At 37.7% G+C, this 21,968-nt stretch overlaps 1 protein-coding gene across 4 annotated transcripts in view; it reads left to right on the top strand.

Annotated features, from left to right (window-relative positions):
* LOC115215027 overlaps positions 1–21,968 on the top strand; it is a 106,289-nt gene that overhangs the window by 80,467 nt on the left and 3,854 nt on the right. For 2 of the 4 annotated variants that reach the window (XM_036502432.1, XM_029784160.2), the window contains exons 11-17: positions 631–695; positions 3,694–3,822; positions 5,172–5,214; positions 7,044–7,158; positions 16,488–16,572; positions 18,836–18,905; positions 19,349–19,449. In XM_036502432.1, coding sequence (XP_036358325.1) covers positions 631–695; positions 3,694–3,822; positions 5,172–5,214; positions 7,044–7,158; positions 16,488–16,572; positions 18,836–18,905; positions 19,349–19,449 — 608 coding nt within the window. The remainder of the gene's footprint in view (positions 1–630; positions 696–3,693; positions 3,823–5,171; positions 5,215–7,043; positions 7,159–16,487; positions 16,573–18,835; positions 18,906–19,348; positions 19,450–21,968) is intronic. The other 2 variants (XM_036502441.1, XM_036502435.1) reach the window with 1 other exon arrangement.

Genomic DNA, 21,968 nt, shown 5'->3' with positions numbered 1-21,968 from the left:
TGGTTTAAATAAACTGGATTGACCAATTTCAATTTCATGGAACGAAGCAGGTATGCTCCACTGAATGTGCAGTGTCAGTTTGCATGACAGAGCACTGATGTATTGAGAGAGAAATTAGGCATAAGAGGAATTATATGCAGTGTGCAAGAGAGAAGACTATGGAACCTGGTGCAGACCCTGGACTTACCAGTTCCTGTCAAGTTGTCAAACCCATGCCAGTATGGAAAACAAATATTAAATGTTGATGAAGAGATGATGAACACATACTTGGCAGATAGTTTTAGTATATATGTAAATTGGTCTGATTTACATAACCCCTTACTAAATGTGGGTTTATAAGTAACGTTTTCTTTGAACAGTTAAATAGGGTACTCATTCATTGATGAAATCTCAACTTAAGACTGAAATTAGCCCAGTTAGTCTCTTTTTTTGTTCATTAATTTATTGTTTATGCAGACAAGGTATTTACATTCATACATAGTAAGGCATAGCAATGAAACAAAACAGTATTAATACTCAAGTTATTTCTTCCCATTTCTGTAACCATATTGACTAAATCTATCTCAATATTTATAAATAGTTTGGGATCTTTTTTTCATCAGATGTTTACGATATATTTTTTTGCTGCAGATCAGGAAATATTTATTAGCTGTACTTTCTGCACTGACTACCTGTACAATCTTAAACATTCTTTGGTAAGATAAAAACTTTTTCAGTGTTTGTCCTCTCAATGTTGATTTTTTTCTTTCCTCCCCCTCTCTCTTCCCCCCCCCCTCCTACCACATAGCATTGATCTTCTTTCAACTTTCTGTTTCTAACTTCATCATGATAACAGGAAAAGGGGAACAATCCATTTAATTATTGAGAAACGAGTTTTTTTTTTGTAGTGATTCAGTGGAAGATATATTGGAAGTTTTCTATTTACCCTCAGCAAGCCCTGGATTGTCTTAGCAGCATTACATGCCCCTGAGGAAATTAATGCACTGAGTACAATAGTATTTATCTATTGACTGCAAGTAACATAGATTAAAACTGAGCCCCTAGACCCAAGATGCTCTGGACAAACTTACAGCAGGAACTGAACTGAACATTGCAAACTAAGGCAATATTTGCTAATCTTACAGTATTTCCATTCCACACAACAGAGTACCCATGGCCATCAAAGCAACATTATAGATCCTTGGAGAAAATAAATGCACTGGGCTTTGTAGTATTTATTGACAGTAAACCACAGCATACTATACTGGCATTCCATTGGTTATCATCACAAAGGTTCCAGTTGATCTGGCCAATGGAACAGCCTCCTCATGAAATTAACGTGTAAGTGGTTAAGTATTCCATAGACATGCATACTCTTAATGTAGTTCTCAGGGAGATTCAGCATAGCACAGAATGTAACAGGTACTGCTCATTTTTGCTGAGTGGACTGGAACAATGTGAAATAAAGTGTCTTGCTCAAGGACACAATGCGGCACCAGTTTTCAAACTCACAACCTTATGATCATGAGCTGAACGCCCTAACCACTGAACACACACCTTCACGTAAGCCACAACATATATAAATTAGAATTGCCCCCTGGACCCATTGGACTCCTAGATCTATTGAACCCCTAGATTCATTATGACCCTAGACCCATAAGGCCCCTGGGCAACTGCCCAGTGTGCTCATGCCTTGAAATGGTACTGAGTGTATCTACAATTACATTGTTTGAAACATTGACAGTTTAGTGCTAATTACCATTAGTATTGCATTACACATAAAACTCATGTACTCATTCACTTTTATTAACCCTTTTGTTACCAACCCGGCTGAAACCGGCACTGGCTCTGAGTACAAATGTCTTGCTTTCTTCCACTAAACCTATGATAGTTGTTAGAAGTGAACTAACCCTTCAAATGATCAATAATCTAACAACTTAATTTAATATTTCTGATTTTGGTAATCAGTGAATAAACTTCACTGAAATTAGATATATACATTTGCGAATCGGGACAGATATTCGCAGCTGACGGGCGTCTGCTACTCTAGACCGATGATAGACAATGATCCTGAAACATGCGTGTCTCTAGATGCAGGCCTGGCTGCTGGGGGTGTTTGTCTCCCCTTCGTAAATGTATATAAGGACACAGGAAAAATGTGTCGAAGCCAGCAAGAAGCGTTGATGCTTCCTAGGGCTAAACAGCGGTGGTGTAACCCCCTACTGTCACATTCATGTTAGATTGACAGTATACAACCATTTTAATTTAATAGCCTCTCTGTCTATAATATTACTTAAATGATACAAATTTGAATGATTTTTGCAAATATTGAAACTTAGTCTTGTAGGGGGTAGGGTATTGTGAAGGCTGAGACATATATATCTCTCTTTACTCTTTCACTTGTTTCAGTCATTTGACTGCAGCCATGCTGGAGCACCGCCTTTTAGTCGAGCAAATCGACCCCGGGACTTATTCTTTGTAAGCCCAGTACTTATTCTATCGGTATCTTTTGCCGAACCGCTAAGTGACGGTAATACATTTTTTTTTTTTTGTCATAAATATTGGTTTCAAATTTTGGCACAAGACCAGCAATTTAAGGGTAGGGGCTAAGTCAGTTAGATTGACCCCAGTACTCAACTGGTACTTATTTTATCAATCCAGAAAGGATGACAGGCAAAATCAATTTTGGTGGAATTTGAATTCAGAACATAAACATGGATGAAATCCTGCTAAGAATTTTTGCTCAGCATGCTAATGATTCTGCAGCTCACCACTTTTTTTTCTGTAAATAGTAAAAATTAGATTTGTTTGTGCATAAAAACAAGAAGCAGTGAGCAAGCATGTTGTAATATAAGAGGTGGGGGGCAAAGACAAAGAGTAGTAGCAAATATCTTAATCATCATCATCTTTTAATATTATTTTTTCCCTGCTGGCATGGGTTGGACAGTTTGCACCAGGCTCCAGTCTGATTTGGTTTGGTTTCTACAGCTGGATGCCCTTCCTAAAGCCAAGAATAAAGGAAAAAAAACGAAAATGAAGAGACAGACATTAGTAACAGAAGATTAATATTGTCCTATATAATTTTTAAATAACTAAACCTGAAATAGTCCATACACAGGCAAAGGGTCAGTGGTTTGAATTGGTCACTGTATGGGGTTAAAAGATAATATTAATCTAAATAACAATAATATTACTACCAACATTTTATATAATAAAGGTAAAACAATCACTTCATTAAAATGAATAACAATATTTTGTAATATAAATCCCCCAAATAAAGCACCTATACACAAAACCACCATTGATACAATAATATATAAATTATCATCCTCCATATTTTCATATACACCTCTTTTTACATCCCCTCATACTACATACATAGATATACGTAATGAATACAATATAGTTAAACATACCCCAAATAAGATAATATTAATCTAAATAACAACAATATTTAACCCTTTTGGAACCAACTCACCTGAAACTGTCCCTGGTTCCGTGATACAAAATCCCTGTTTTAAAATGATTTAGATAAAAATCTTCCACTAAAATTTCATGAATCACTAGTTTAATGATGACAAGGTTATTTTACTAAATTCTTGGTTATTTTCAAAGTTAATTGAAACAAAGGCAGTGTATTTCAGCAGAAACATGTAACAAAAGAGTTAAGTAAGAATTATAAATTTTTTTCCTTTGTTATTTTATGACATTTAGGTGTTGGTCAGTCCTAAGTATTGTGCCTCAGCTTGACTTCTGCAGCAATTCAGCTGTGATACCACATTTTGTGGGAAACAACACATTGACAACTCCTGACTATTGTGAGTCTTATATATCTTTGGAAAAGTAAGTATTCTCTCTCTCTCTCTCTCTCTCTCTCTCTCTCTCTCTCTCTCTCTCTCTCTCTCTCTCTCTCTCTCTCTCTCTCTCTCTCTCTCTCTCTCTCTCTCTCTCTCTCTCTCTCTCTCTCTAAGAAGAAGAATGGGATTTCCTGAACAAAAGATGTGAATTGTTCTAAAACAGTTCTTAACCAGGGTAATAGTGTCCCTTGAAGGCATTTTGAGTTCACAAGGGAGTTACAAATGTCAAGAGGATACTATGAAGGTGCTAAATGTTTAGAGGAATCTTGAATTTTCTAAGAAATAAAATATTTAACCCCAAAAGGGTTAAATATTTTTTCTAAGGAAATAGTATTTACAATACTTATATTTGAAACACATTTTCCCAAAAATCTTTGTCAATTAAAATATAGATATTTTATCTGAGTAGAAGCATCATTGAGGATGTGTCAGGGTCCAATATAAAAAAGGTCACATCCTTTAGTAACTCCCATAAAAATTGAACATAAAGGTACACACAGAATAGAAAATATGGATAATAAGCCACTATACAAAATCACCTTCTGTTTGATTGATATTATCTGTTTTCTTTTTTGATAAAGTGGCTGTTGTACGACAAAAGGCTGTAAACTGTTCTAAAGCATTTGATTGGCTATTTCTGTGCCAAGCAGAGAAAACTTTGACCAACCAAAGTAAAAAATATCAGCAAGTAGACAAACATAAAACAGATATTTCAGACTACATATTGCATTAATGTAATGTAATTCTATTGCCTTTTCTTCCTATGATTGATAAAAGCTCATTATGATGGTACTTAGTTCTGGTACCAACAACAATAGTAACAAGAGCAACAACAACAATAATAATAATGATGATGATAATAATAATAAAAATCCTTTCTACTATTGGCATAAGGCCTGATATTTTGGGGAAGAGGACTAGTCAATCACATCAGTCCCAGTGTGTAACTGGTACTTATTTTATTGACCCTGAAAGGATGAAAAGCCAAGTCAACTTCAGCAGAATTTGAACTCAGAACATAGTGTTCACTCATAGGCCTGTTCAATCAGAGCTGACACAGACCAAAACAATAATAATTTAGTATTCCTGAAAAATATAGTCTTTGTACCTGATCCCCCCCCCCCAAAAAAAGCATTATATCCAGAAGCATAGCAAAAGAGTAAGAGCAAGGGGAGATCAGTCACTTCCCAGGCGATATGAAGGGCTCAACATTTCCTATTGCTTATTATGCTTATTGATTAAGGTGGAGACACCAAAACTTTCTTAGCCCTGAGTGCTGAAAACCATTGCTATGCCATTGATTTTATAATTTTCTTTGTTCAAATTCTGATGCAGAGCTGCAAGTAATGGTGAAATATCAACAACACCTTTGGTGAAGGTAAGTTTAAGATTAACTCAGTTCTTTTATGTTTTTCATTACATGAGACAAAACCTTTTAACAGTATCAATCTTTACAAGATATCTTTTTTTTATTTTTATACACTAATTTTCCCCTATGTCCATTTTCTTTTTCGTTTACTCTTTAATTATTCAGGAAGAAGAGCAGTGCCCTTGAATTTTTTCAGCCCCCACCCCCACCCCAACAGGTAAAAGGGAGGAAAGAGGCTATTCTCAGACCAAAGGCTGGACCTGAATGCTTGCAGCAGAATGTATTCTAATAAAGACACCCAAGATGAGGGTGTTAAACTACCACCCAAATAAGCAACAACAGGACTTGAACTTGGGATGCAAAGAGCCAGAACAATACCACAAGGCATCCCATCTCATGTTGTAACAACTCCACCAGTACCCTGTCTTAAACAAGTACTTTATTTATTGAACCTCAGAAGAATGAAAAACAAAGTTGACCTTTTAAATCAGTTCAAATATGTTTGCGTCATACTTGACCAGTAAAAAGGCAATTTTCCGTGCAGTTTGCTGTAGAGAAAATTATCGCTTTGAGCAATAAGTGTCAGAACACCATCAATCCTCTCAGGGTACCCTCTGGTGGACTGATAAATGCATTTCTAGCTATTTGGCTATCATCAGTACCAGGTATTACACAAGAGAAACAACCCTGAGATAACTTTGGAAGCCCTAGCTTCCTATATACTAAATTAATCCTTTCTACTAAAGGCATGAGGCCTGAAATTTGGGACAAGGAGACTAGTCAATAACATCGACACCAGTGTTTCACTGGTACTTAATTTATTGACCCCAAAAGGATGAAAGGCAAGGTCAACCTCAGTGGAATTTGAACTCAGAACGTAGTGACAGGTAAAATACCGCTAAGCATTTTATCCAGTGTGCTAACAATTCTGCCAGCTCACCACAATAAAAACTATTTACAAACACATTTGAACAGATTTAAAAGTTTGTTTAGTTTATAACACTGCTAAGCCTGTACAATATATAATTTATTCCAGCCTGGCAGCTGATTACATCTATCAGAAATAGAGTATTTACTGATTTTCATTAAAGGGTCTACAATAGTGGTTCTCAACCAAGAAAATATGGCTTTTGGAGGTGCAAATAAGATTTTTTGTAGTTAACATTTAAATGCAATAAATTGGTTATATTTCCACAATACACAAAATATTTTAACAATTTTTTATACAATTCCTAATAATATTTAATTATAAAAATATGATAGGATACGGCTATGAAGGTCCACCTGAGCAAAATAGGACTCAAAGGGGTCCACAGACAAAACTTGGTTGAGAACCTCTGATCTATAGTTTCCAAAGTCATCTTGTACTGATGATAGCAGAAAGAGCTATACATGCATTTAATGGTCTACTTGAGGGTTCAATAATTGATGGTGTTTTGAAACCTGTTGCCAAAAGCAAGTATTTTCTCCATAGCAAACTGCTGTGAAAATTTTTCGTGTAACTGATTTATTGCTTTCGCATTTAGATTATTCTGTCAAATGTAGTGTTTATTTTTTTCACATTGTTTTGAATTAACCATGCATTATCTTGTATCTTTGAGATTTTCATGATGTGATTGTATATTTTTTAAATGACATTGTAGAAGAGGTGTGAAAGATCAGATTTGGTCAGTGTAGACATAAAACAGATTATTTCGGTTGGACATGGCTGCTTTGAATGCTAAAGCATTAAAAGTTTGTTCACTTTATTTCTGTTGATAACAGAGAATTTAGTTTAGTGCAGCAGATTTTTTTTTTCATTTTAGCAAGCATAATGCATTTTTTTATTATTATTTCAGCTTATAAAACAAAGATACCAAGAATATGCCTGGATCTCTACACTAATTGAAATCTTTATTGTGATCAGTATATCTGTTGCTTTCCTGACATTAGGAACAGCTTTACAGGATATTGGTGAGCAAATCATATTTAAACTCTTTCCATGCAAATCATCATCACATCATCATCCTTTAAGGTCTGTTTTCCATGCTGGCATGGGTTGGACAGTTTGACCAGAGCTGGCAGGATGGTGGGCTGCACCAGATTCCAGTCTGATTTGGCCCAATTTCTACAGCTGGATGCTCTTCCTAACATGAATCAGTGTGTGCTAGGTGCTTTTAATGTGTCATCAGCATGAGCGCTCTCACTGAGCATGAGTATTTTTTATGCAGCACCAGTACAAGTGTTTTTTTATGTGGCACCAGCACAGGATTCTTGCAGGCCAATCCTCTTCACCAACGGATTCAGCCATAACACTTCTTCTATGGGGGATTGATCTTCTTGAGTATAGCAAGGTATCAGGTATCTGGGTCCTTTGTCATCTTGTCCAAACAGTTCAGCATTCTGAGAACATCCTTCATTTTCAATCATTTAGGCAAGGTTTTACTCATGATACTGAATCTTTGAACAGGGTTTATTATATTGTTGCTGTTGTTGTTATTTAGCTCCAGGTCACCTCTGATTGAGGTGATTCATTATTAAAGGTGTTTCAGCTGTCGTTATGGTGCCTTTTTGTATATCAGGAACTAAAATGCTCATTGTACTTTTCAATTTCAGAGATGATAGGGAGTGATTTGAGGGAGATTTGGTTCCTATCTCTAATAAGTGAAAGGAACACTTAGATCTCATTTGCTTGTAATCGGGGTTATATTTGTAACGAACTAGTGAATATCTTCTCTGGACCTTTTGGGGGTGCGAGAAGCAATCACTATCCGTTGCCTTTAATAATCCAGATTCTCTACCAGTCAGAAACAACAAGACGCAGACGTAAAATATATATATCTACTTTATTCTCTTATGACAGTAACAGATAATTGGTATATCTGGGTATCCCTTTGGTATAGATGTGTCAGAGCTGAACTATATCGCTGTAGAATCTACAGTGTTCAAATGCTAACGACACTGGTCAAAGATGGCGTCCGGAAAGAGGAAGATGATGTTGTCTGCAACAATTTGGTTAAAACCTTCGGCCGACTGCTATCAAAAATGGACAGCGAGAAAATATACGTCCGTTGCCCTCGGTCACTTTGTCTCAAGTCGCTGCTTGCTGGATGCTGGTAGTCAACGTCTTACGATCCCCTTGCCTCGGCTAACTGCCACGTAGGCAAATGGTCCTATTTCCGGTGCTTCGCGCATGCGCCGCTGTATAGCGTCACTACAGAGCTCCACCCCAGTGCGAAGCACGACACAAAATTCCTTGTAGTGACTATAAAACTCAAGGTGGATACCAGATAACCAAATAGCACACAATATAATAAAAATGGCAAAATTTACATCATACACAAGAAATTTACCAAAAGGAAAAAAAATACTCAAAATGAGCAAAGATCAAAGGTGCATGCGTGAAGGTGGATACGTCACAAAGTAAAGAGCCTTCCGCTGACCAGCGGAAGGAAAGCAAACTCACAGTTAATGAACCTAGGCGAAATTAAAATCCAACTTCTCTAAAGGTGGTTGATCCTGCGAAATAGCAGTTAAATCAATTGCTGCAGGAGAGGAAATGGAATCGACAGATAGATCGCTAGTAACACAAAAAGCGACAGTGCAAGCATGCTGGTGTGATGCGCGACACAGATAATTTTCTCTGTTAATTACGTGACCAACAGGGGTCTAACAGGGAAAAGAATTAAGCTAACGCAAACGTGTTGCAAAAACAAGGCAGTACACGTGCGGAGCAAAGGCGCATGAAATGCAATAGGGCTTGCCAGACCGAAAAACAGCAATGAATATGCCAGTGGTTGAGTGATTATATGCCTCGTTCGTGCAGGAACAAAGTGTGACATGCTGGCGCGTTATAATGGACAAACAACCCTCTCTATGTATACGTGACCCCTAGGGTCTATAGAAATGAGGTGTGTCCATAAAAGGCAAATTTAGCATGGAAAAAACAAGCGAGAAAAGCATGTGTGACGTATGTATGTGAGAGAGATAGCATTTATGTGTGTGTACGTGTGTGCGACAGAAATACATACAAGGTGAATGCGAGCAAAAATAAAAATACAGCGCAAAGAAAAAATGTCTCTCAGGGCTATTTCAGACAATGGAGTTAATTTACCAGTCTGTAATAGCCTGATGCACAATAGCAGTTCGTTCTGTAACAGAATGTTGAGTTCACAAATGCAGATGCCGATTGGACACATATCGTGTAACGGTTGTGGCTTCAATGCTGTGACAGGTTAACTGGAACAGAAGAATCACGCAGATAGTGCTGGGCTGTTAATTCTTGGCACGCTATGCACGAACAGCATGAAAGCTAAAGTTCCGCGAGTTGCTATGTACATCTTGTGGAGATCGACGGTGTTGAAAGGTGGTGGTGGAAGGCGACTGTAGTGTGGACTTGAGACAACGTTGTTCTTAGTGGTGATGGCGACGAAGATAACGACGATGATGATGACGAAGGCAGAGAAAAAGCATCGATGATACGATGGCGTCCGTCATTATGTTGAAGAATAAAAAAGGCTCCTTCTATAACTGTCCGAGGGGACCGGAAACAAATCGTCGAAAGATGATGACTGCGTAGAGTTAAAATCGTGTTCCGACCTAGCAGAAAAACTGGATTTCTTTGTTGTTAAGTGATCTCCGGTTTTAGACCAGAATCACGTCGGGGTCACCAGTGTAACGAAAGTGTGAATATCTTCTCTGGACCTTTTGGGGGTGCGAGAAGCAATCACTTTCCGTTGCTTTAATAATCCAGATTCTCTACCAGTCAGAAACAACAAGACGCAGACGTAAATAATATATATCTACTTTATTCTCTTATGACAGTAACAAATAAGTGGTATATCTGGGTATCCCTTTGGTATAGATGTGTCAGAGCTGAACTATATCGCTGTAGAATCTACAGTGTTCAAATGCTAACGACACTGGTCAAAGATGGCGTCTGGAAAGAGGAAGATGATGTTGTCTGCAACAATTTGGTTAAAGCCTTCGGCCGACTGCTATCAATAATGGACAGCGAGAAAATATACGTCCGTTGCCCTCGGTCGCTTTGTCTCAAGTCGCTGCTTGCTGGACGCTGGTAGTCAACGTCTTACGATCCCCTTGCCTCGGCTAACTGCCACATAGGCAAATGGTCCTACTTCCGGTGCTTCGCGCATGCGCCGCTGTATAGCGTCACTACATATTTTATGTTGCGATGATAATGTGGATTCTAGAGAATCAGAACAGAATCTTAATTTGGTGCATTTGTTTAAGGTTTAAATATTTTGATATATCTTCAAGGCTGATAACTATCTACAAGGTCTCTCTCTCTCTCACACACACACACACATATACATATTTTTCTGCCTGAACATACAGTAAGTATGATTATGCACATACATATACATGCAAAGGGAGGTATATACACTCATACAAATATATTCTTTTATTCTTTTACTTTTTTCAGTCATTTGACTGTGACCATGCTGGAGCACCACCTTTAGTTGAACAAATCAACCCCAGGACTTATTCTTTGTAAGCTTAGTATTTATTCTATCAGACCCTTTTGCCAAACTGCTAAGTTATAGGGAAATTAAACACACCAACATTGGTTGTCAAGCAATAGTCAAGGGGCAAACACAAGGGGCAAATACAAATATATATATATATATATACACACACACACATATATACATATACATACGACAGGCTTGTTTCAGTTTCCATCTACTAAATCCACTCACAAGGCTTTGATTGGCCTGAGGCTATAGTAGAAGACACTTGCCCAAGGTGTCACACAGTGGGACTGAGTCTGGAACCATGTGGTTGGGAAGCAAGCTTCTTGCCACACAGCCACGCCTGCACCTATATATATATCATCATCATCATCATCATATCGTTTAATGTCTGCTTTCCATGCTGGCATGGGTTGGATGGTTTGACTGAGAACTGGTGAGCCAGAGGCTGCACCAGGCTCAATCTGATCTGGCAAAGTTTCTACAGCTAGATGCCTTTCCTAATGCCAACCACTCTGAGAGTGTAGTAGGTGCTTTTTGCATGCCACCAGCACGAGGGTCAATCAGGCTGTTCTAGCAATGACCACGCTCAAAAGGTGTTCTCACATGCTACATGCATGGGAGCCAGTCCGGTGGCACTGGCTCAAATGTTGTTTTTCATGTGCCACTGGCACATGTGCTGGTAAGGCGATGCTGGCAATGATCATGCTCGAATGGTGCTTTTCACATGTCACTGGCACGGGAGCCAATCCATGGCCCTGGCAACAATCACACTTGGATATGCTTCTTCTAACGTTCCACTGGCACGAGTGCCAATCAGGCGGTACTATCATTGGCCACGTCAGCGACTTTGATCTGTTTACACTTGCCTCAATAGGTCTTTGCAAGCAAAGTTCATTGTCTAATGAATGAGGGGTACTCATATGTGGGCCGGCTACACCCCACGTTCGGATGTGCTTTTAACATTCCATTGACATGAGTGCCAGTAAGGCGGTACTGTCGTCAGCCATGTCAGCAATTTTGATTTTGATTTTGATTTCACTTGCTTAAATAGGTCTTTACAAGCAAGGTTTATTGTCCAATGAATGAGGGGGCATTCATAAATGGGCTGGTTACACTCACTAGCATAGGCTATGGGTTATGGTCTCGCTTGGCTTGTTGGGTTTTCTCAAGCACAGCATATCTCCAAAGGTCCTGGTCACTAGTCATTGCCTCAGTAAGGCCCAATGTTCGAAGGTCATGCTTCACCACCCCATCCCAGGAAAACTTGGATCAACCTCTTCCACAGGTTCCCTCAACCACTAGGGTGTGACACTTTTTCACACAGATGTCCTCATTCATTCGCAACACATGAACATACCAGCACAGTCGTCTCTCTTGCACACCACATCTGATGCTTCAACTTTTCTCTCAGGGCACTTACACTTTGTCATGATTGCACACTGACATTACACATACAGCGGAGCATACTGCCTTCATTCCTTGCAAGTTTACACATGTCCTCAGCAGTCACAGCCCATGCTTCACTGCTATGTAGCATGTACGCACACATGCGTCATACAGTCCACCTTTTACTCTGAGCGAGAGGCCCTTTGTCACCAGCAGAGGTAGGAGCTCTCTGAACTTTGTCCAGGCTATTCTTATTCTAGCAGCGACACTTTCAGAGCATTCACCCCTGCTACTGACTTGGTCCCCTAGGTAACGGAAGCTAGTTTTCCTCACTGGAATGTGACAGAAGCTGTTCTCTGCATATTTTCTGTGTTTATAGCACCTGAGCATCTGCTACATACAAAAACTAGCTTATACCGGGTACATCTTATGGAGTTTCTACCTACGCCTTTTCTACAGATCAAGCAGGGCCTTCTACCTGAAGGGATTTGTGGTTTGTCTGCCTTCCTACTTATTAAGACTCTGGTTTTGGTTTTAGCTAGGTTGACTCTAAGGCCCTTCAATTCTAATCCTTGCTTCTACACCTGAAACTTTTCCTTTAGTTCTGATAGTGACTCAGCAATTAGAGGAAGGTCATCAGCACAGAGAAGCTACCAGAGACATCCTGTCTTGAATTCCTCTGTTATTGCCTGGAGGACTATGATGAATAGGGGGGGGGGGCTGAGGACTGATCCTTGGTGGACCCCTACCTCTACTCGGAATTCTTCACTGTACTTGTTGCCAACCCTCATCTTACTGACAGCATCCCTGTACATGGCTTGCACAGCTCTCACTAACCATTCATCTATCCCTAGTTTCTTCATTGACCACCAGATAAGGGATTGGGGGACCCTGTCAAAGGCTTTCTCCATGTCAATGAAAGCCAGGTACAGAGGTTTATCTTTGGCTAGATATTTCTCTTGCAACTGTCTTACCAGAAATATAACATCAGTGGTGCTTTTCCCTGGCATGAACCCAAACTGTATTGCATTTAGACTGACTCTCTCCCTAATTAGTTTGGCAATGATCCTCTCCGACCTTCATTACCTGATCCAACAACTTGATACCTCTGTAATTATTTGTAACTAAAGCATCACTTTTACCTTTGTAACAGTTGACTATGGTGCTGCCACACCAGTCATTGGGTATGACTCCATGTATCACCTGGTTAACTATACGGGTGACTAGGCTATAGCTGACACCACCAGATATTTTGAGCATCTCTGCAGTGATTCTTAATAGGCTGGAGGCTTTCCCTATCTTAATACCCTTAATTGCTTTAGCTACCAAAGTACTGTCAATTCAGATAGCTGGTCCCTCTGTTGGGTCGCATTCACCAGACTTTCTTTCTCTCATTCATTCTCTTTATTGAGTAACCTTTCATAGTGGTGTCTGCACACCTCTCTCTTTACAGCCTCATTTAATGCAAGTGAACTATCATCCATGCGGACACATTTTTCTCCTATAACATCACGATTCTCTTTCACACACTGTCTTGCAACATGAAATACCTCAAGTCTTTGGTCCTTACAGCGCAAAACATTGGCAAATTTTTTCGCCAAAGGCTTCAAGTAATACGTCTCTAAATCTTTGTCCATTCGCAAGATCTTTAAGCTTCCAGACCCTTCTCCTCCATGCTAGTAATTCCATTTAGCCCTGATCCTGAAGTCACTAACTACTAGTCTATGTTATGGGGTTCATTCTTTGCCTGGGAAGTTTTTGGCACTTATAACCTTCCCAGGCAATATATATATATATATATGTATATACACATACATTCATACACATACACATACATATATATATACACACACAACCACATGCACAAACTTACATATACAGGGGCTGGACAAAATAATGGAAACACCTTAAAATTTCAGACAAATTTATTTTAATATGGGGTAGTACCACCTTTGCCAGCTTGAATTCTACGAGGTATGGACTTGTACAAAGTTTGAATTGCTTTCAAAGGAATTTTTGTCCCTTCTTCTGCTAAAACAGTCTCCAGTTCTTGTAGTGATGATGGTGGAGAATATCGACTCCTTACTTGTTTTTCTAAAATGCACCATAAATGTTCAATAATATTGAAATCTGGGGACTGTGGTGGCCAGGTAAGATGTTCCTCGTACCATTCAGTAACAACTTTAGCTGTGTGAATTGGTGCATTATCATCCTGAAAGATTGTGTTACCCTCCAGAAACAGTTCCGCCACCATAGGATGAATTTGATCAGATAAAATGCTTCTATAGTCTTGACTATTAATTCTGCCATGAAGGGAAACCATTGGGCCAGCAGATTTCCAAGATATAGCCCCCCAGATCATCACAGATCCTCCTCCATATTTAACAGTTGGAAGAAGGCAGTCTGGGTCAAATGCTTCTTTTGGCTGTCTCCATATGTATACTCGGCTGGTGGTCAGAAATAGAGTAAAGGATGACTCATCTAAGAAAATAACATTCTTCCACTGCTCTAGGGACCAATTCTGTAGGTTTTCACTCCACTCTAAACACTTTGCAATGTTTGTGTTTGAAAGTAATGATTTTCTGATTGCAGCCCTCCCGTGAAGTCTGGCTTTGTGCAGCTCCCGGCAAACAGTTTTTGTGGAAACTGGGTTCTCGAGGTGGTCATTAAGCTCTGCAGTAATTTTGGGAGCTGTACTTTTGTAATCCTTTCTAACAATTTGCATTAAGCATCTGACAGTCTCTATATGAAAGTTTTGATTTTCTTCCAGAGTTTTGTTTCGATAAGGAGGTTTTTCCCTCATTCTCAAAGGCTGTCATTACTTTTGAGACAGTACTTCTTGATACACCAAACATTTCAGCTGTTTTCGTTACACTTGCGCCTGCCATACAAGTGCCAAAAATTTGACTTCTGTGAAAGTTTGATAGATTTGTCATTTTAATGAATTTTAATTACCTTTTTCTTATGATGATCTGAAAAGAAATAGTAATTGTAGCAAAACATATTAAGCAACACTAATAATAAATAAAAAAACATAAAAATAAACAAGCTTTTGATGGTTTTATAGATGTTTCAGAATTATGATGCTAGGTGTTTCCATTATTCTGTCCAACCCCTGTAGATATGTACACACTCATATATACACACACATACATGTATACACATATGCACACACACACACACACACACACATATATATACACACACACACACACACACATATATATACACATGCACATACATACATACACTCATACACATATCTCTATATAGATCAACATGTGTGTGGCTGTATAAAAGGCAAATTGGTAAAGACATTTGAGTCATAGATACTGACAGTAAACTCTCTACATTTTGAGGTCTAAGTACACCAATGTCATCTTTGCCTTTCATCCTTTCAGGATGAATAAAGAATGTACCAGTCTAGAGCAATTAATGAAAGGAATTGGCAGCACTTATCAGTATCAGTGTCTTAGTGTTTTCCGAGCTCAAACCCAGCCTTATGTCACCAAGGGGAAAAAAATGATGGTACATATCTGTCACATGTTGCTGTTGATAGATAGTGTCCACAATGGAATAAAAAAAAAATCTTAATGGGAACATAGTTTCTTTGGTTTGATCAAAAGGTTGGTTGCCATCACCAAATGTGTGTGTATGTCTTTATTGATGTAAGCTGGTACATTAAGTTGTATCTTTTTATGTCATAAATGTAACTGAGCAATTTGATAAATAGAAAGCAATAAAATAACAGTCAGACTGAAATAAATCATGTGATTGTTATGATTCCTTTCCTTTCTACTATAGGCACAAGGCCTGAAATTTAGCAGGAAGGGACTAGTTGATTACATCGACCCCAGTTTTCAGCTGGTACTTATTTTATCGACCCCAAAAGGATGAAAGGTAAAGGTCGACCTCGGTGAAATTTGAACTCAGAACATAGTGGCACATGAAATACTGCTAAACATTTCACCCAGCACACTAACAATTCTGCCAGCTTGCTGCCTTGGGGTTGCTCTGATTGACTAAATCAAGGTGGCGAGTTGACAGAATTGTTAGCACACTGGGCAAAATGCTTAGTGGCATTTCATCCATCTTTACCTTGTGAGTTCAAATTCTGCCAAGGTTGATTTTGCCTTTCATCCTTTCAGGGTTAATAAAATAAATATTAGTAAAGCACTGGGATCACCGTTATCAACTTACCCCCTGCCCTTGCTGGTCTTGTGTCAAAACTAAAACCGATATGAATGACTAAAACCCATGAAGATAGTGTTCCAGCATGACCCCAGTTCAATAACAAAAACCACTAACAGAATTAAGGAATTTCTCTTGATTAGTTGGCATATCATAGCATACACCAAAAGGATTACTTATTCAATGCTTTTTCTCTTTATTGAATATTTTCTTTCCTTTTAATTTCAGTGTCTGGAATAATTCACTCCACATTCTTTCAACAGAGAAATAACAATTGTTTACCTGTTCAATGGCAAACAGAGATGAGAGAAAAGTAAAATTTATTTATTACTAAAACTGTACATGTATCATCAAAACTGATAACAATTTTCATACAATTCTTAAGTTGAAACTTTTCTTATAATCATATGGTGAAATTTTGACTTGTCCCTAATTTTCTTTACTTTGCATCAAATACTTGAAAGTAGTTTTACAAATGCTACAAACATCATAAATTAGAACAAATCTTTAGAACCACTCAAATACTTATTCCCCTTATAATTAAATCATTTTATTTTTATTACTCATGTATACATATACCATTACATTCAATATCAGTGTTTAGCCCCACGTTAGTTCTAATCGATTGGACTTATTATTAAAGACATTCTAGCCATTATTTAGGACTACATTATCCAATGTATCCTTTTTTTAAGACAGCACAATGTGATTTGAAGTAAATTTGGCTATATTCCTAACAAGGCGAATGACTACTTAGAGGTTCCTTTGACTCATGAAAATGTAAGATTTTTTATCATGGCTGTGATATTTTGCCTTCATCTAAATATAAATTATCTCAGTATAATGAAACTTATTGATTATGTTCCCTACCACCACTTATATTTTCAATATGATTAATGTTATTCATATACAAAACTTCACCACTAGCTGGCCAAGTTGAATTGAAGTGAATGAACAAGCCTTTGGAAGCTGACTTTCTCTAGAAGTTGATGGATCACTTAACTCTGTTTTCAGCTGTGAAAAGAATCCCAAACCCATTGGTATTTAATGCAAAAACTGATATGCACATTACCACTATCAAACACAGAGTACTCACAAGGCAATGAGTAAGCCTCTTCATCATAGCTGGCCTAAAAATGAATAAATCTTTCTCAAATCACATGCTACTATCTTTAGAAAAAAGATCACATCAAGTAGTGTAGTCCTAAAACAGACATTTAAAATAACATTTGAAAACCTCTTACTCATAGGCCAATTCAAACAGAGCTGGTTTAGGAAATAAGCAACAAATGCTCAGTATGTGGTAGACCTGTACTTTATGAAATACATACATAATTTTCTGGATCTTGACTTTTTATTAAAAAGATATGAAATATCTTTTGAAACATTTTATAAAAGATGTACCACATAATCATCATCATAATAAAGTCCATTTTCCATGCTGACATGGGTTGGACAAGATTGCAGCAAACCCTGCTGTCTGCTTTGGAATGGTTTCTATGGCTGGATTCCTGCCTAACACCAACCACTTTGCTGAGTGTACTGGCACCAGCAGCAATGAGGTCACCAAGTAACTTGCAAGACAAGACCCCCTCAACTGGTGGGGAGGTGTGGTTTTGAGAGACAGGAAAAAGAATTCTTGTTTTAGAGGAAAACATTGCTACCTCAGGTGAGGAGAAAAGGGGAAGAAACTTTCATTTCCAACACAATATGCACTTCGCCAAACTGAATGCTTACAAATGCTCTAAAGCCTCTCTACATATATCTTAGTGGTTTTGATTTTGCTTACTAGTTACTACTAATTCCAAATATTTTAGTTCAAGTATGCTGTGCGTGAGAAGACCCGGCAAGACTAGTGAAGCCATAATCCGTGGCCCCTACCTGGGACGTAGTCAGTCCACCTGTGCATACCTTCCTTCTTGTGACACTTGTGAAGACCTGTTGAGGCAAGTGAGAATCGAATCAAATCAAATCAAATCAAATCAAATCGAACCAAATCAAAATAGATGAACATCAATGGAATTTGTATCCTTGTGGTACCAGTGCCGGTGGCACATAAGAAAACCATCCGAACGTGATCGTAGCCAGTACCGCAACGACTGGCCTCCGTGCTGAGGGCACATAACAAACACCATCCGAGCGTGGCCGTCCGCCAGCCTCGTCTGGCACCTGTGTCGGTGACACATAAGAAAACACCATCCGAGCGTGGCCGTCAGCCAGCCTCGTCTGGCACCTGTGTCGGTGGCACATAAAAAACACCATCCGAGCGTGGCCATCTGGCACCTAAAATCACCCACTACACTCTCGGAGTGGTTGGCGTTAGGAAGGGCATCCAGCTGTAGAAACACTGCCAGATCTGACTGGCCTGGTGCAGCCTTCGGGCTTGCCAGACCCCAGTTGAACCGTCCAACCCATGCTAGCATGGAAAGCGGACGTTAAACGATGATGATGATGATGATGATGTTAGGATTTATCAAAGTACTGAATGGATATATTTTTCACTATTTTTATATCATTAAGTACGTTAATCACCTTTTTATTTATGTATTTTCCTTTACAATTTATTTTAATTTCAGAATAATTAAAAATATTTCAACTGGTATTTTATTTGGAATTATTTTCCTCATTGCAATATTCAGCCTTAAGGTATGATGTTGACTTATTTTAAAAAACCTGTAATAGATTTTTAAAATCAAAAGTCCACTATGTAATACAAGTAATGTTATTTTATATCATGAGCTCCCCTCTCTTGCTAGTTCTCTCTCTCCCCTACCTTCTTTCTTTCTCCTCCTATCTCACCCCGCTTATTATATTTCTCACTCTTTCTCTCTTCTATGTTACCCATTTTATGTCACCACTTCTGATCCTTCTGTCCCACTCCTCAACTTCCATTTTATATTTGACCTGCAAATTTGGCATCTTTTCCTTCTCTTTGATAAAGTCATCACACAAAACATTAGATTCTCCTCTCTTTATTTTAATGGTGTATTATTTTCGTAGTACGTCTTCAATTGTTATTTTGAACTATTCAGTTTATTTTTTCTTTTCTTTATCAAATTTAAGTAATTTCTTTTAATGCTTCTTCACAGAGCTTTATTACAGTGATGGAAAAAGTCTCTTCATTCGCGTTGAACACAATAAATATTTTATTATTTTTTATGTACACTCAATCACGAAGAGGCAAGAACAGGTGAATATTTTTTCATAAAATCATTTCAAAGACTATTATAGATCCTTGGAAAATGGCAACCAGATACCATATTTTTTTTAGTTCATCTAGTTTGTTTTCATGATAAACATCTGATTATCATACAAAATTATGATACAACAGAATACATTTGATGAGAATCCACAAATGTACACAATATTCCCTATGTGAAGCAGTATTTAAAACTTAATTAAAAATTAAATTTGTAATTTTTTTCATTTTTACAATGCTTACCTTTTCTAACCATGTTTCTAATGAAATACATAATGTATTTTGGTTACTTTTGAAGATAATCAGAATTTGGAGGGATTTATTAAAATGAGATTCCTGTAATTAATCTGATATTTGGAACATTAATTAACTAAAGGTTCTTACATAAAATTGTGATGATGATTCTAATTTAAATATGATCATGTTAAAATTGTCATGCTTTATATCATTTAGTCTGAGATGAGCTGGCATCAAAATACTTTTGATGTAACCTCTTGTACTATGATACTAAATCACTGAATTTAATGAAAAGGTTAAAAAGTTTAATAAATATGTTGATCTGTACAAACATGTATCACTGCCATGCAAGCAAAGTGAGGTATGTTAAAATAGCTATATTAACTTTTCATCTAAGCAGATCTATGATAAAGTAGATAAATAAGTTGTCACAAAGAAGTGGAAATGGTAATGGATATAGCTTAAGTTCTTGTGCAGACTCCTTCGTGTGATAAACAATGATATGCTTAAAATTTGAAGTAATGACACACAACCTGCATACTTGGTTCCAAGTCTAGCCATATAAACTTTTTTCTCATATAAAAATAAGGATATAATACACCATATCAAGATTTATTAAAACCTCACCAATGTAGCAAAATAATATTGTAGACAGATTATGCCTTTGATTTCATTCCATAGTTAGGATTACTTACTTACTGACATTAAGCGAAAAACTCTTAAGGTAGAAGAGGTGACTGGTTAATAACAAAGAATATAGCTCTCAGAGATGTTGCCTCCTAAGACTACTCCTTCATTACTAATTTTGTCGACTTTTACACCTTTTAAAGAATCAAATATGTCAAAATACAATTTCAAATGAACTTATATATTTTATGGATTTTTATAAACTTCCAACAGTTCAATATAACTGTAGAATTTCTATTAGTGCTGTTAGTAGTATTTTATGACTATAGTTATGCCTTACACTCTTCACTTTCAAAATTCCAAGGCCAATACAGTTCCAGTCACATGTTGAGGTTGATTAACCCTTTTGTTATCATATTCTTATTAAAATATACTGATTTTATTTCAATTAATGTTGAAAAACTGAAGAATTCATTAAAAAAATTTTGTTGTTTGGAACATAAATTAACATGAAATTTTAATGGAAGGTTTTAATTTAAATCATTTTAAATCAGAATTGTTTTTGCTGCTGAATCAGTAGAGAACAGAACCAGAGCAAGCAGAATTATATGATTTATTAATAAGCACAGGCATGATGTTACTTCACAGGCACTAAATTTGGGGTTCCATCCTACTCATGAAAGAAATTTGGTAGACAGAAACTGTACCAAATCCCACATGCACAAGAGTCAGCTGAAAAATTCATAGATGATCAAGATAATCTCATAGAATGTGACCAAATGAGGGCTATTTTTCAACATGGTTCTTGCCATCCACACACTTCTTCCATCAGTGTTGCAGTTGGATTTCATTGAAGAAGCTTTCATCCTCTTGGTCAAAAAAGTTATCAATAGCAAATATGAGAACACAGTGATACAGGTTTCAGTCAAATGTTTTTACATGTTGTGCAGCAGATGGGACCAGATCAGGAGAATAGATGGAGGCGATAAACCTGCTGAAAGTCAGTCACTTGAAACAAAGGACTGATATGCTGAAGCATTGTCCTGATGAAACAAAACCCCTTTTTTCAGTTTTCCAGCTCATTTGGTCTTAATAGCTTTTCATAACAGCCCCAGAAAGTTGGCATAGTACTCTTCATTGATGGTGTTAACCTTTTGAAGATAATCAATAGACAATGCCTTTTGCATCCCCCAAATCTGACCTCCATCACCTTTCTGCAGATGAAATGACTGGCCTTCTTTAAAAGTGAGGAGGGGTGATTCTACTGCATGGATCCTCTCTTTCTCTCCTCCCAATGATGTGATCAGTCTGGCAGTTTTAATCAGTGGCAGAAGACATAACAACCACAGAGCAGAAACCATCATGCCAAGCTCATTGTGCAGAACATTCTCAGCCATCTCACAGGATATGTTAATAACATTGGTAATTTGATTAATAGTCAATCACCTGTCAGCCATCGCTATGTGGTGATCACGATCAATGTTTTCCTCTGTGATAGCAGTTGCAGGACATTCAAACCACCTAGGGTAATTTTCAAGACTCTCCCTTCCCATCCAAAATCAGCTGCCCACTTTTCCACTATTGATAAAGCTGGAGTGTCATCCTCTAATGTAGCAAGCATGAACGTCCTTGGGGGCTAAACCCTT

The sequence above is a fragment of the Octopus sinensis genome, linkage group LG1 (assembly GCF_006345805.1).
Source record: "Octopus sinensis linkage group LG1, ASM634580v1, whole genome shotgun sequence".
Classification (NCBI taxonomy): Eukaryota; Metazoa; Mollusca; class Cephalopoda; order Octopoda; family Octopodidae; genus Octopus; species Octopus sinensis.
Note: the sequence above shows the minus strand (reverse complement) of the source record. Positions and strands in the feature narration are given on the sequence as shown.